General features: G+C 40.3%; 1 protein-coding gene across 19 annotated transcripts in view; it reads right to left on the minus strand.

Moving 5' to 3' along the window:
* Window positions 1-15,691, minus strand: part of RYR2 (ryanodine receptor 2) — a 745,790-nt gene that overhangs the window by 318,100 nt on the left and 411,999 nt on the right. For all 19 annotated transcript variants that reach the window (XR_014827812.1, XR_014827813.1, XR_014827814.1 and 16 more), the window contains 3 exons: window positions 6,872-6,990; window positions 6,388-6,521; window positions 4,367-4,608 (listed from right to left, as the gene is read on the minus strand). Coding sequence is in view for 11 of the 19 variants with exons in the window: in XM_084996827.1 (XP_084852953.1) it covers window positions 4,367-4,608; window positions 6,388-6,521; window positions 6,872-6,990 (495 nt within the window). In the remaining 8 variants the exon portion in view is untranslated. The remainder of the gene's footprint in view (window positions 1-4,366; window positions 4,609-6,387; window positions 6,522-6,871; window positions 6,991-15,691) is intronic.

A 15,691-nucleotide genomic window follows, 5' to 3' on the forward strand; every position in this document is an offset into this window, starting at 1 on the left:
CTCAAACACATATGCTCACAAACGCAAACACAAAACTTCCCAATTTAAGTAGAGGGCAAAATAAATTTGATGACACAGCTTTGCATTTTTTATGACACCTTTTAAAAACTTCTACCATGCCAAGATTTTTATCAGCAGCATATTTGAAATGCCAATGTGAAAGCACATCTACCTTTAAAAGTGTGAACATTTTTAATGTTACCAATATTCAAATCTGCAAGTGATAAATTCATCATCAAATGGTTCCTTCAGAATTCCCTGAATATAATAAAGTCAGTTTGTTTGCTAAAAAAAATCACACAAAACCAACAGAGCTCACAGATAAAGGTCTGTATCCTTGTTTGCGTCAAGATCTGTGGCTGATAAAAATGTTATGACACAGACATTTACTATAATATACCACTCAATCTGAGGGAAAGTATTACACTCATACCAATGACTATCTGAAAGTCACCACGGTAAACTGTTCTGCAATGCCTGCAACAAACAGGGAAGAGAGATAAGGTCACTAGCGACCAGCCTAAGGCCACAGTTTCAATGGAACTCACATTATTGAATCCCCCAGGAAGCATTTTCAGGTTGCTTTTATATAAACTCATATCAAATCTAGAGAACAGCATTCCTGTTCTCTGTTTTAGCCAGAAAGGAAGACAGCAATGGTCTGACTTATAGATCATGAATAGAATTCTTACCTGTCCTTCCTGTACTGTTCTATGACATTACTCCCTACTTTTATACCTAAATTCTACAAAAGCACCTAAATTTTTCACACATTTGGGCCTTACAAACATGGGATGTGGATGCTCCAAATCCACTTCTCATTCACAGAGGGGGAATGTAGCAACGCTGTGCAAAGTTTAAGTTGGGAAGAATAAATGAAGACAGAAATAAAAACTTTTGCTGCTGAGCCACTCTCCAATCACAGAAAGTTAAGTGTTCTATCCTAGAAATCACAGATATTTGATAATTTATGATTTTTTTTGGGGGGGGGCACACTTGTAGCATACAGAAGTTTCCAGGCCAGGGATCCAATCTGAGCTGTGGTTGCAACCTAAGCCTCAGCTGCAGCAACACCAGATCCTTAACCCACTGCGCCATAGTGGGAACTCAAGATATCTTATACTTTAAATTCGTCTTCCACTAAAAAAGAAAAGGAATAGGAGAGTGGAGCCAGGAAGAGTTTGTGAATTACAATGGATTTAATGGTCAGTCAGTCAGAAGCCAATTAATTTAGATTTGTCTTTGTTGATCACCAATCTAAAATTAGCAACAGATTCCAGTGGCTGGAGAAAAGGGAGCTTTCAATTACAGGCATGGAAAACTGCATCTTTTTTTTGCCATTTGAAAAAACCAGTCAAGTATTTTCTCTTGATACAATGTTTCAAGATGATTTGCTCCTGAAATTCCACAACCTATACTCCCTTCTGTCATATGTGCATAGATTCACTGAATATTTTTGTTGCTCTCATCACAGATACACTGTCATGAGACACACAGCACAGAGAGTTCACTTCCAGAGCTCTGAGTTCTTCCTATGTGCTGACAGAAAGAGCTTCAAACTCATGTCAATATGAGAATGGTGAAGCAGCATTCTACAGCTAAAATTATTAAATGCAATTCAGTGTTGTTTTACCAGAGTAATGTTTTGTTTTTCCCCTAATCTCTGCATAATAGAAAACCAAGTGAACATGTTCCATTCATTCACCTTGTACCTATGTCATGTGGAGCGACACTAGGTGGTGGAGAGAGAGGATAATATCTGGGGGATGATAATTAACACATATTATGAAACAGACATCAACCCTATTTCATGTCTGCAGGTCTTCTGGTTAGTGCTCCCTGTTTTGTTTGGTTGGTAGGAAAATTCTGAAATGGGTATTGTGACTTTGTTATAGGCTTCAAGTTCCCTTCAAGGAGATTAAACCCAAAAGCCTCTGGCATGTCACACTGTAATGCCCCTTCCCCGACCTTGACCAGCCTGAGTTGCTCATTGCCCACTAGGGAAGGAATGTCGCCCATTCCTCAACTTGCCTCTATATAACCTGACCCCCATGCAAGTAAGGCATCCTCTCTCAGAATCAATCAGAGGATCAAAACCTGCCCCCATAAGGAGATCAAAATAATATACGGTACAGGAGGGTTTGGACAGGAAATTAGTGGGCATGACGCAGGAGAATAGAGGTCCCCAAATAGGTCTGCACTATAGGAATATAAGGAGAAACCCAGTTGCAGCCAGGGCCAGTCCCTACCCCAGGGCAGCCTGCTCTCTCTGAAGGCGTAAATGAAATTTGCTATACACTGCTACCTGACTCTTGATTGAGATCAAGATTGAGGCCTCAGATGCAACCAGCAGGAGTGTTTCTTGTTTGGGATGACGGACTGGAATGGCTCATTAAAAGAGCCCAGGTCAAATCTAATATCCAGCACAAATGAACATCTCCACAGAAAAGAAAATCATGGACTTGGAGAACAGACTTGCGGCTGCCTGACGGGAGAGGGAGGGAGTGGGAGGGATCGGGAGCTTGGGGTTATCAGATACAATTTAGAATAGATTTACAAGGAGATCCTGCTGCGTAGCACTGAGAACTATGTCTAGATACTCATATTGCAACAGAACAAAAGGTGGGGGAAAAAATGTATACATGTAAGAATAACTTGACCCCCATGCTGTATAGCAGGAAAAAATAAAATTAAAAAAAAAAAAAAAAAAAAAAAAAAAAAAGAGCCCACGTCAGAGCTGTCACACTTTAGTGCTGTTTCAAAGGGGAACTCCCTCTGACCCAGAAGTGCTCCTGTCCTGAGCTGATCGCTCCTGCCTGGGGAGACCACCTGCCTTCTTCCCTGTGCAGCAAGTCCACAGGGGCTCTATCCCAGGGCCACTACAGTGCTTCTACGCCTGCACCTCCAAATCCTTGTTGTGTGTAGGCAAGGACCAAAGGAGAGATGGCACAGAAGAGAGGAACCTGACAACTTTATGCTGAGCAGCACAGCACACATACGTATAACACAGACCATCCTATGGCCAGGGCCCCAACCAGCACCAATCAGGTTGGATGAAATATCCAAAACACAACCTTCTCTCTGCCAGGCTAGCTGTGAGCTACTGGCACTGAATAAAGAAAAAATGTAGTCAGTATTGTTAGATACAAAACACATTTATAAACTCATTACCATAAACTCTCGGGTTTAATTAAATTTAATTTTAAAATTTCGTTTTGTAATTTAAAGCATTAATTTCATAATTAAAGTTGTTCATAATTAGGGAGTTCCCATTGTGGTGCAGTGGTTAACGAACCCAACTAGGAACCCATGAGGTTTCGGGTTCAATCCCTGCCCTTGCTCAGTGGGTTAAGGATCCGGTGCTGCCATGAGCTGTGGTATAGGTCACAGACGTGGCTCGGATCCCACGTCGCTGTGGCTCTGGCGTAGGCCGGTGGCTACAGCTCCGATTGGACCCCTAGCCTGGGAACCTCCATATGCCAAGGGAGCGGCCCAAGAAATGGAAAAAGACAAAAAAAAAAAAAGCTTTTCATAATTTAATTAAGCATTAATAAATGACTGGCACTAGATTTGCCCTCAAGAGGCACAGGTCAGCTTTTTGTGATGGAAGGAACCTCTCCGTATTTTTATATGGTAAATGTGTTATAAAATGTGTTGGGTTCCATCTAAAGACAGCTTTATGAAAACAAGCACATGTCTGCAGAATTCAAATAAACTCTAATATCTACATAGTCAAAAGCTAAACTTAAAGCCAATCAAAAATATACCTTTTAATAAATCATAAAAAGAGTATTATCTTGAAATGTATATATTATTTAGTTTTGATATACGTTCAACCATCAAAGCTTAGCATTGGTAGTTAGGGAGATGAACTATACATTTATTCTTAAACAGTTCCACACTTCCGAAACAAAGCATCATTTGATTATGAGCTGACTTCTCACAATACATCTCACAAATTACAGATTCCTGACATTACATATCTACCAGGAGGTGGAACTTAGTCTATTTATTCCAATTATTTTCCAGGGTTTGTGTTTGGTTCTTCTTTATATTGAAAGCCAACATTTCATACACATGAATTAAAGCAATATTTTTGCAGTTGATTCATGAATCAGAACACCACTTCTAAAACATATTGTTCTTATGCAATAAAGTTTTTTAAGAGATATACTAAAACTCTAAGAGTTGTCTTTTTCCTCTGTGCAATTTTGCTTTTTACTTAATACTCTCACTCACCTTTTCAGTGTTACATTTCTGAAATAAATGTATCTGACAGGAGCAGAACCAATAGCTTTTAGAAATGTATGGTGAGGGCAAAAGATTTCCTCCAAGAACGCCATGAAAGGAAATGAACTGTACTTACCTGACCAGAGGTGAAGGCCATCAAATCCATAGGAGAAGAGGTCATCTCCAACACCATTTCCACCCCACTCTTCACCCCCTCCAGGGTAGGGAGAGTATCCTTCCGTGGAAGCCCAGCCCACTCGCAGGTGAGTGGCTTCGGCAGTCACAAACGGCTCAGTGTGGTCCACCATCAATTCATAGTACCATTTCTTGTACTGCGCAGACCCTTCGCTGACACCCAGAAAAATATTGGGTCTCATGCTTTAAAGAGATGGGAACAGTATGCATGTGAGAAAATATGAATAAACCTTTCATTGCCTTAACCTATACTGTGTTACACTGAACGGGAGTCCTGCTTCTTGAAGATGTGACATATCAAATGTGTTTCTTTAAAAGTATTCAAATGAATGAAACAATCACTGAGGTGGTCTGTAGTGACAGCCAGACTTATAGTTAACATTCAGTGAATGGTGTTTGTTTTTTGGATTACTTGGCAATTGTAACTCAAGGGTCTAATACTATTTTTCCTTAATTACTCCTCAGCGTGTTTTATATCATTCCCCACGTTTAAGGGGAGGCACTCAAGATATCATGTTTAAGATAGCAAGCCCTCAGAATTAATGGAATTATTATTTATCTGAGACATATAGATACCTTCCTAAGCTAAGCTTTGTGTCACACAGGGTATGAGGCTGAAGCAAAGTTATTATCATGAAGGAGCCTAGGTGAGTAATCATCTGTTATTCTCTATGCCTTGCTGTGAGAAGAGGAATTTCTAGTTAGTTGTATTTAATTGTATTTCGTGAAGTGACTTTCACCCTAAGTTAATAATACTAGGGATTAGTGAAGGTCTCAGTAAATACCACTCATTAACAGCAGGTTTGCTGTATAAAGAACCATGTAGGAAGTCCTAATCTCAAAAAAAAAAAAAAAATAGAACATAGAAATATACACTAAACCATACATTTTTGTTTGAAACAGGGTGATGTGGCAAGGATCTCCCAGACAGCTGCTAAATACAGTATATCAAAGTTATTTCTATCACACAACATATTCTTAATTATACACTGTAATGATAACAATTATTTTTATTATTATTTTATATGCGGAAGGTACTACAACATGGTAGTTAAGAACTCAGTCTCTGGAGTTAGCCCTGAGTTCCATTTCCAGTTCCAATATTTGAATCTATAAAATGTGGATAACGGGGAGTTCCCGTCGTGGTGCAGTGGTTAACGAATCCGACTAGGAACCATGAGGTTGCGGGTTGGATCCCTGCCCTTGCTCAGTGGGTTAAAGATCTGGCGTTGCCATGAGCTGTGGTGTAGGTTGCAGACGCGGCTCGGATCCCGCGTTGCTGTGGCTCTGGCGTAGGCTGGTGGCTATGGCTCTGATTAGATCCCTAGCCTGGGAACCTCCATATGCTGTGGGAGCGGCCCAAGAAATGGCCAAAACAAAAACAAAAGACAAAAAAAAAAAATGTGGATAACGGTGCAAACACAAACAGTGCAGAATACATGCAGAGCACTTAGCACTGTGGCTGGCACAGTACTCAGTGAATGTCTGATACCCTAAAAAACAGATCTAACTGAAAATGCAGTTTTCTTGGTTATTTGTGGAATTTATTATATTTTGAACATTCTAATTCAGTGTTTTTATTACACACAGTAAGCATTTCACCACTGGTATTGAAAGACATAGTGGTTTTAGCTATATTCTAAGAAGGTGTAAAACATAATTACATCTAACCGTATCCCTCTATAACCAGGTTGCCTCTGGGGATGATAATGATAATTTGGCTACATATGAATGCGAATGAGAGCTCATACATTTTTTTGTAATGAATGTGTGTTTTTCTTGTTCATCTCTTGTTCTTATCCGATTGGTAGAAAGATTCTTATATTATTTATTGAGGAAATACGTAAAAGATTCTCATAAAATAAAGAGACCGTAGGATGTTTTAGCCACAAAGCTGGAACATGCATTTTTTTGTTGTTGTTGTTATGCTACAATTTGGTGACAGGGTCTCTCTGGACCAACCTGCTGACATGGTTCACAAGGCGTGTCTGCAATAAGAGGTCTCTTCCTGGCAGGAGATTGTCACAGATGAGATGCTGGTTAGAACGGACTGCAACTCCATGGCAAACACAGAGAGAGCATAAGACGTCTAGAACCTGAAAAGACAAATCACTCTCAGTTGACTCTCATTCCCTTTTCAGATTCAGGTATCAGCAGCAATTTCCACAAACACAAACACTCCCTCCAGTTACCTCTGACTCGGTCATTTAAAATAGGACAGTATTGTGTCCCCATACTTTACAACTTTCCTTCACACACACAAACAGAGAACTGTTCTTTTCCCTACTGATTTGAAGCATAAACACTCAACAATATCACATGATTGGAATTAAAAGGTGAAAAACATGAAAAATTTGATCCACCACCTTTTAAACGTTTCCTCACTCTAAAAAGATGTTTTAAATTATTCCAGGCTTTGTTTCTGGCAATAAAATGGTTCACTTACCTTGTGATTTCTCCCATGCTTGTCTAAAAGCGAGATAATGGACTTAATATGTCCTTCTTTAATAATATTAAGAGCCTCTGGACTTTCTACTAACACACAGTGTAAAACTTCAAGAATACCTAAAGACAAAACAAAGAAAGGGGGAAATACGATTATCCAGTCTACAATGATCACTGTCTTTCCTCTTTTCTGTACATTCATTCAGGTGTTAACTGAACCTAAAATGATTATTATGTGCCCAATGCATGTGTCACCGGGCCCCGCTGGGAGACAATGCGGATCACCAAAGACGATGACATGAGAGAGGACAGGCAAAAACAGAGTTCACCTGAGCAAGCGGGTAATTCTGCCTGGAGAGTTACGAAAGAGAGCAACGCTTCAGTGGCATCTTAGAGAACTCATCCACAACCACCTTCCTGACTGGGGAAAAAGGTGGTAAGAGCAAGAGAGACGTCTTGAAGAGAGAACATACCTGAGGGGCTTGAGGGTTCAAAACCCATAGGGGATGGGACAGGTAGGTGAGGGGCAGCTTATGAAGTTTCTGGATGCAAAAGTGCAACCCTGCAACAATGCGCCTTAACCCATGGGGATCATTACATTCTCTCGAAGGTCTATTTATTTATTTATTTATTTATTTGGCCATGCTCACAGCATGAGGACGTTCCCAGGCCAGGTATCAAACCCGAGTCACAGCAGTGACAACTCCAGATCCTAAACCTGCTGAGCCACAGGGAACTCCCTCTCCTGGAGGTCTGGAGTAGGAAATGATTCCTGATTTGCAGAAAAGAAATATACAAAACCACACAAAAATAGAAAGAAATATATAATATACAAAACCTGAATGAGAATGATGATTTTAGGCATTTGCCATCAGAGAAGACAAAATGGAATACATGCTTTCTTATAATTTAAAAAAGAGACCAGATATTAAATCTTATTATCAGGATTTGTAGCGTGAACCTGAAAAGCTAATTGGGTACATATGGGGAGTTTCTTAGTGGCTCAGTGGGTTAAGAATTCGGCATTGTCACTGCCGTGGCTCTAGTTACAGCTGTGGCACGGGTTCGATCCCTGGCCCAGGAACTTCTGCATGCTTCAGGTGCAGCGTAAGAAATAAATAAATAAAATAAATGGCCGCCAAAAACATAAATAAAATAAATAAATGGGTACATGTGCATTTTTTCAGGGCAAGCCTGAAATGAATGTAGTTCATTTGTAGCAATTAGACATGACATTAGAAAACATGATCTCTGTCTGAACCTAGATCATACTGAGAAGAGTCCCAGAGGAACTTCGTAGAAAGGTTTATTTGTTTCAAATGGAGATCACTTTCTGGGAAAAGAAATGTCAAATGCTCACTTTCACAAATGGTAGTATAGAGAAGTAACTCACTCTGTAACAATCTACACTTGATCCAAACCCCAATCCATTCTAAGATAAGGCCTATTAATGCCAACTTCTTCAACAGTAATATAGTTATTGGAAATATAAATGTACAATTGGTGAAAAAATACTCACAAAGATAATTTAATTTTTGGTGTGGTTCAAAATCTGTTGCTATGGTCCAATAGTCTGTGCCCATGCTCATTAAAAAATCAAAGACTGCAGAAGTTCTTGTTGTGGTTCAGCACGTTAAGAAACCAGTATCTCTGTGAGGATGCAGGTTAGATCCCTAGCCTTTCTCAATGGATTGAGGATCCTGTGTTGCCAACAACTGTAGCTTGCTTCCAGTGTTTCTGGGGCTGTGGCATAGGCCAGCAGCTGCAGCTCCAATTTGACCCCTGACCTGGGAACCTCCAAATGCCATAGATGCAGCTGTAAACATAAAATAAAATAAAAGATAGAAAATAATACTACAACAGGCTGATAAAGAAGATCTTCATATGGGTATGGAAACTATTTCTCCTATTACTAAAAAAAGTAACAAAACATTCATTCCAAGCTAAAAGAAAACAGAATAACAGAAAGGGTAAAGCATTTTTAAAAGATCAGGCTTATGTTATTCTGATTTGTTTTTTTTGTTTGTTTGTTTTTGGTCTTTTTGCCTTTTCTAGGGCCATTCCCACAGCATATGGAGGTTCCCAGGCTAGGGGTCAAATCGGAGCTGTAGCCTTCGGCCTACACCACAGCCACAGCAACGCGGGATCCGAGCCGCATCCGCAGCCTACACCACAGCTCACAGCAACGCCAGATCCTCAACCCACTGAGCAAGGCCAGGGATCGAACCTGAAACCTCATGGTTCCTAGTCGGATTCGCCAACCACTCTCCATGACGGGAACTCCTGATTTGTTTGTTTTTTGTTTGTTTGTTTATTTTCTCCCTATTACTTAAGACTATGTAACACATGACTGCCTATCTTTGTAACTAAAATCGTACTGTGTATACACACCTATTACTGGACAAATCTTCTTGGCACTAAAAGTATGACCCTGCAGCAGTGCATCCTAACTAATGATTTCATAACATCCTCCTGGAGGTTTACAATAGAAAATGTTTCTTAGTTTGCAAAACAAGAGAAACATACAAAATAATCTAAATGGTGCTTTGGATTAAAAAGGCAGAGCTACAAGATTATAATGACAAAGCTCTATAGTCCACAGAGCCTAAAATATTTATTATCTGGATTTTTGTGGAAAGTTTGCCAATCTCTGCTATAAAATATAATCATCAAGAAAGGAAAAACAGAGAGAAGATCAAGAAAAATAATTTCTTTTTGTAAATAAATATTCATGAACACCCACAGCATTCATAAAGCTAAATATATCAGAAAAGATAAAAGTCTAGATTTTTGGAAAGAACAGCATATAATCAAAAATGCAAAAATGGCAACATTAAAATAAATCCCTATTTTTTTCTCATATTCAGCCTGTTCTCATGGAAGGGTTTCAGAGTTTTGGGTTTAACATTAAAATTTTTTTTTCAGTGGGGCCAAATCAGATGCAACAAATAAATGCTTAGTTTAAAAAAACTGACTGCCTCTAACTCTAAACATAAAAAGTCAGAGAAAACTACTTGTTATTTTAACTGTTGGTATAAACTGCAAATAAACTACTTTTATTTTTTATAGTAAGAAATTCCTAAAAGAAAACAAATTGGAAACACCAGTAGAGTCATTTTCAAAAGATAAAGACTAGCTAAACTGACTCTATAAGGTGTATATTTATATTATGCTGATGTATGCCTCAAGCCCTTAGGTGAAACCTGAGACAGAAACTTGATGCTTAATGTTATAATAGCAATAGCTGATTAAAGATGATTTGAAATTTTAATTCTAAATTCACTGAATAAGTCTCAGAAAGGGCAATAGTACATAATGCTTAGGGTCAGATTCTCAAAGGAAAATTTTAAAGCTTGGTAGATCAAATCAGGATTAGTGGAATGAAAGAATTATAAACATGCTACAAAGTATAAAAAAACTAAAAACCCACTCAACCTGGCAAAAGAAAAAAATGTGATTTTATAAGTTTAATAAATGTATAGAAATGACTTCTGAAAATGTTAATAATGCAGAAATACATAATGTATAACAAACTTTCAAGAGTGAACACAAAGTTGCATATATATTTGGATTGTAATTAGATAAAATATATTTATTTATATAATATGTATTTCAAAAAACATCAGAAATTATTATATCAGATGTTAGTACTTGTTACTGGTAGAGTATGCAGTGGACTCTTGAACACTCCAGGTTTGTAACAGAGCAGTAACCTAATGAGGCCTTTCCAGGCTAGATTCCCACCCATGTCCTTCACCTGTCTTTGTCTGTTCAAAACTTTTAGTCAAAGAATAAATTTAACCAGAAAAGTGAGCAAATGCAGAGAGAAAGGAAAACAATCAAGTAAGACAAAAACGCCTTAGCCATTTGAAATCAAGGAACTTTAGTTCTTCCTTAAAGACTATAGATCATATTCTGAGCTATGTCCTTTAGAGCTGTTTTGCAGATACTGAAACCCCTACCAGGTGGAGGAAGTCAACTACGTGCTGCCTACAAGCACGTAGACCCCAGACAGGTTAGAACCAGAAGGTTGATGATGCTGACTCCCAATCACCTCACCACCAACCAAGCAGAAAAATGTCTACAAGCTGATCGTGCCTTGCTCCTTGACACTACCCATCCCCACCTCGCCCCCCGACCCCACAGGGGACAGGACACAGTCCTTGAGGTACTAGCCTGCTGTGTTCCCCGCTGCCTGGCAAGGCAATAAAGCTGTTCTTTTCCACTTCACCCCAAACTCTTGTCTCTATGGTCCAATTCAGTGCCAAAATGGAGAGGCCAAATTCCACAAAAAGTTTTGAACTGTGGAAGTTCACTTATATGCAGATTCTTTCACTAAATATTTACTACAGAGTCATATGGTCCATGGCTGGTTTGATCTGTGGATATGGCTGTGGATACATAAAATTACACATGGATTTTCAACAGCAGAGAGGGTTGACACTCCTTAGCCCCATATTGTTCAACTGCACTTCTCTTCCAATATTCCACACCTTCTATGTTACATACAACTGTCAAAGTGAGAAATATTTCTCAGTTCTGGTTCAAGGTAATGACATTGGAAGATCCTAAACTCACCTCTTTCAGGGACCCACCAAGTCTACATGTGTATGTGGAACAATTTCCTCTGAAAGAAACTAAAAAACTAAGTGAATCCTACATACCAGATAAACACACCAAAAACTCCCACACTGACTCAGGGAAGGAGGGGCTGAGATACAACCTCACTATAAATCCCACTCCCATGCATCTGAGAGTAGGCCTCCCAAACATCTAGCTCTGAAGGACAACAGGGAGAGTGTTCCTGGGGCTCAGAGAGTGTAGTAACATGGGAAACAGTTTTTAAAGGGGCATCAGGAGCTCATCCACACCAGGGCCCAGAAAAGAGGCAGCCAACTAAATCTCTAGTCTTTCTGTGAAACAGGCTTATCTGCTTTTCTTAAAGCTTTGGCCTGAGGGGCAGCATCTAATTTAACACCAATCTGGAGGCCAACTGAAATTCTCTCCAGAGCAAGAGGTCAGCAGGCACTGCCTTTGTGCCCATCCTTGACTTGCTCCAGCTGGCTCACAGCATCTCCCAGAGGGAGCTCTTGTGCAATACGGGCCCGGTTTTGCTTCCACTCCCCCCACCCCACCTCTTCTGTGGTTCAGGCACTGGCAATAACCCTTCATCACCTGGCTCTGGAGACCAGTGCGGCTTCTGGCTGTGTGTTCCATGAGACTCATGGTTTGGAACTGGCCACCCCCTGCCCAGGGCACAGAACAGGGACAGCCAACTGAAACCACCCTCAGTTTTCCATAAAAGAGGCCTATTTGCTGGCTTTCCACCTCTGGCCTGACGGGAAAGCTTCTGGTCTGGCCCACCACCAGAGCCCCCTGTCATCTGTGCCTCTGAAAAAGAAGATTGTGCACACCTGTGATGCATGGGCTCTTGTGGCTGTGAACCAAAGGGCACATCCCTTGACAGCTGGCACTTGTGCCAGGGAGGCATACGTTCAAGACTTCAATGGGACAATAGCAAAGAAAGAAATAGTTCTTAATCAGGTATCGGCCTGGGATTTGATGGAAGGAGCAAAGAGAAATGCATCTCCCAGTCTTCCCCCTGAAAGAGGTACATCTGCATACTTTAACAGCTACTGCCTAAGGGTCTGGCTCCCGCTCTCACTCAGCCTGAATCTATGTTCTGAGATCCTCCCCTCTGAGATACTGTCAAGTCCTGGCACACCCACAATACCTGGGAGCCACTACAAGTCAAGAACACAACCATATGCTGCCTACAAGAGACTCACTTCAAATATAAGGACACACATGGATTGAAAGAAAAGAGACGGAAAAGGAAATTTCAGACAAATGGAAACCAAAGAAACCTAGTATAGCTATACCTATATGGGACAAAATAGACTTTTAAGACAAAAACAGGTCATGACATAATGATATAAGGATCAATCTAACAAGAAGATACAATGTTTATACATATTGATGCACCCAACATAGGAATGCCTGAATTTATAAAGCAAACATTAACAGGCCTAAAGAGAGAGTAATACAGAAATAGTAGGAGATATTTTTTTATGTCCACATCTGCAGCATATGGAGGTTCCTGAGCTAGGGACTGAATCCAAGCTGCAGCTGCAACCTGTGCCACAGATGCAGCAACACCAGATCCTTAACCAAGGCCGGGGAGGTATCAAACCCACACCTCCATAGCAACCCAGGCCTCTGCTGTCAGATTCTTAATACACTGTGCCGCTGGAGTTCCTGTCATGGTGCAGTGGTTAACGAATCCGACTAGGAACCATGAGGTTGCAGGTTCGATTCCTGGCCTTGTTCAGTGGGTTAAGGATCCAGTGTTGCCATGAGCTGTGGTATAGGTCGCAGATGCGGCTAGGATCCTGCATTGCTGTGGCTCTGGCGGAGGCCGGCAGCTACAGCTCCGATTCAGCCCCTAGCCTGGGAACCTCCATATGCCAAGGGAGTGGCCCAAGAAATGGCAAAAAGACAAAAAAAAAAATAAAAAAATAAAAAATAAAAATAATAAATAAATAAAATACACTGTGCCACTGCAGGAACTTCATAGTAGGAGATTTTAATGCCCCAATTTCAACAGTGGATCAATCATCCAGACAAAAAATCAATAAGGAAACACATTAAATGACTATGTGACTAGACAAACTTAACTGACATAAACAGAACATTCCATCCAAAAAAAACCAGAATATACATTCTTCTCAAGCATACATGGAGCATTCTCCAGGAAAGATAATATGTGGAACCACAAAAAAAGTATTAATACATTTAAGATAGCAATCATATCAACAACATGTCTGACTTCATTGGTATGAAACTAGAAATTAGTTACAAGAAGAAAGATGGAAAATTAACAAATATGTGGAGATTAAACAATATGCTACTCAGTAACCAATGAGTCAAAGAATAAATCAAAAGAGAAATAAAAAAATAGAGAGGAGTTCCCATTGTGGCGCAGTGGTTAACGAATCTGACTAGGAACCATGAGGTTGCGGGTTTGGTCCCTGGCCTTGCTCAGTGGGTTAAGAATCTGGCATTGCCATGAGCTGTGGTGTAGGTCACAGACGTGGCTCGGATCCCGCGTTGCTGTGGCTCTGGCATAGGCCAGTGGCTGTGGCTCTGGTTGGACCCCTAGCCTGGGAACCTCCACAAGGGGCAAACATTGCATGTGCAATACAGGCAACATTAGGCTATTTCCTTAAAACTTTCAAGCAATAACTTTCTGAATTATTTTCTCATGAGCAAGAAAAACCTCTGAGGACATTACAAAATGTCTGGAAAGAACTTAATGGCTCTGGGAGCATCCAAGTACTGGTATGGTAAAGAAGGTGAATTGCCCTGTTTTCTGTAATCAAAGGACAATGGCCTGGTTTGCCCTTTATTGATAGACTTAAAGCCTTGTTGCCTGGCTTCTAAAATTGTGGGAGCTCCAGCTGGGATCAAAGTTGACTGCTATTTTCTTCATGGGTCATGCCCATGGCTGTCCAAGATAGAACAAACCTTGTTGAGGGTCGGAATGGAAAATAGGAAGCAAGCCACAGAGCACAAGTGCTGTATTTGGTCTGACGTGACCTACTAGGTAGAATCTTGTCTGAGGATGTCATCCTATACCAAGCAGGCACAAGCTCACTGGTGAACCTTGCCCATTTGAGAGAAAAAAGGGAACAAAATCTGACTGGTAGCCAATGTGGAGACAGAGACAAGCCATATATAATACCTATGTTCCCATTATCATCTCAGAAAAGATGGAAAATCAACTGACCTAGAAAGCACAAAGCTAATTCCCTAGAATATTGTTTTCTCACCTATGGTTACAATAGTTTTGCAAAAATAAAACAAAATTAAAATAATCTCAGAACACTGAAGTATACCTGGGTTGAGGTGGAACCTGGTTCTCGAAGCAGGAGGGATACATGGGTGTGGTTCAGCTTTGAGGGAAGGGAATTATTTCTCACATTTCCATTGCAAACAATTCCAGGAGGACATGGCCTCAGCTGAAAATTTCAACTAGGAAACCCCTTAGGCTAAGTTAGTGATGAGCAAACAAGAAGGCTTCAACCTAGGTGCTGACTGGTATGAATCAGACCGCCTGCTAGTGAAGGAAACACTGGGGATGCACACATGCAAAACACAGAATGGTGGCCTCCACTGAAGGATCAGTGGCAGTTTTAATTAGCGAAACCATGAATTCCAAATTATTCAAACCACAGGTTGTTTTTTTCTTTTTTCCCTACCTAGAACTTAAAATTCTTTATAACTTCTTGGTCAGACCTGATTATCAATGTCCCCAGGGCTCAATGGAGGCAAAAGGAAATTTCTGTTTTTGCCCTGGGTGATAAAATTTAAACAAAGTGAAACACTGAGTAAAAAGACTGGGGGAAAGACACTGGGAAAATGACCAAGAAAGAACACAAAAACACACAAACATGAAACAAGCAGATCAAAGATATCTATAGTGGATGCAGCAACAAGGTTATCAATGGCCAACCATCCTTTTTAAAAGAGGGACTGATCTACTCCATATTTACAGGCTTAATGAGAAAATATAATAATAAGAGGTACTGTTTTATGCTGCTATTTTATGTAGTGGTTACAATCCTAGACTTATGCCAATGTGCCCAGTTGTGAGTCCTGGCAGATTTTAGGCACATTACTTAACCTCTCTGTGCCCCACTGCCCCCAACTCTAAAATAAGGCCAATAATGGGCCAAACCTGGGAGTCTGCTGTGAGAAATAATACATTTAAGGCATTTAGAACAGGGCTTGGATCTGAGCAGTGCTATACAAACCACCT

Source organism: Sus scrofa, chromosome 14 (assembly GCF_054392235.1).
Source record: "Sus scrofa isolate SSC_HxYL_T2T_F1_AM1 chromosome 14, Sscrofa_HxYL_maternal_Yorkshire_Landrace_v2.0, whole genome shotgun sequence".
NCBI classification, from domain to species: Eukaryota; Metazoa; Chordata; class Mammalia; order Artiodactyla; family Suidae; genus Sus; species Sus scrofa.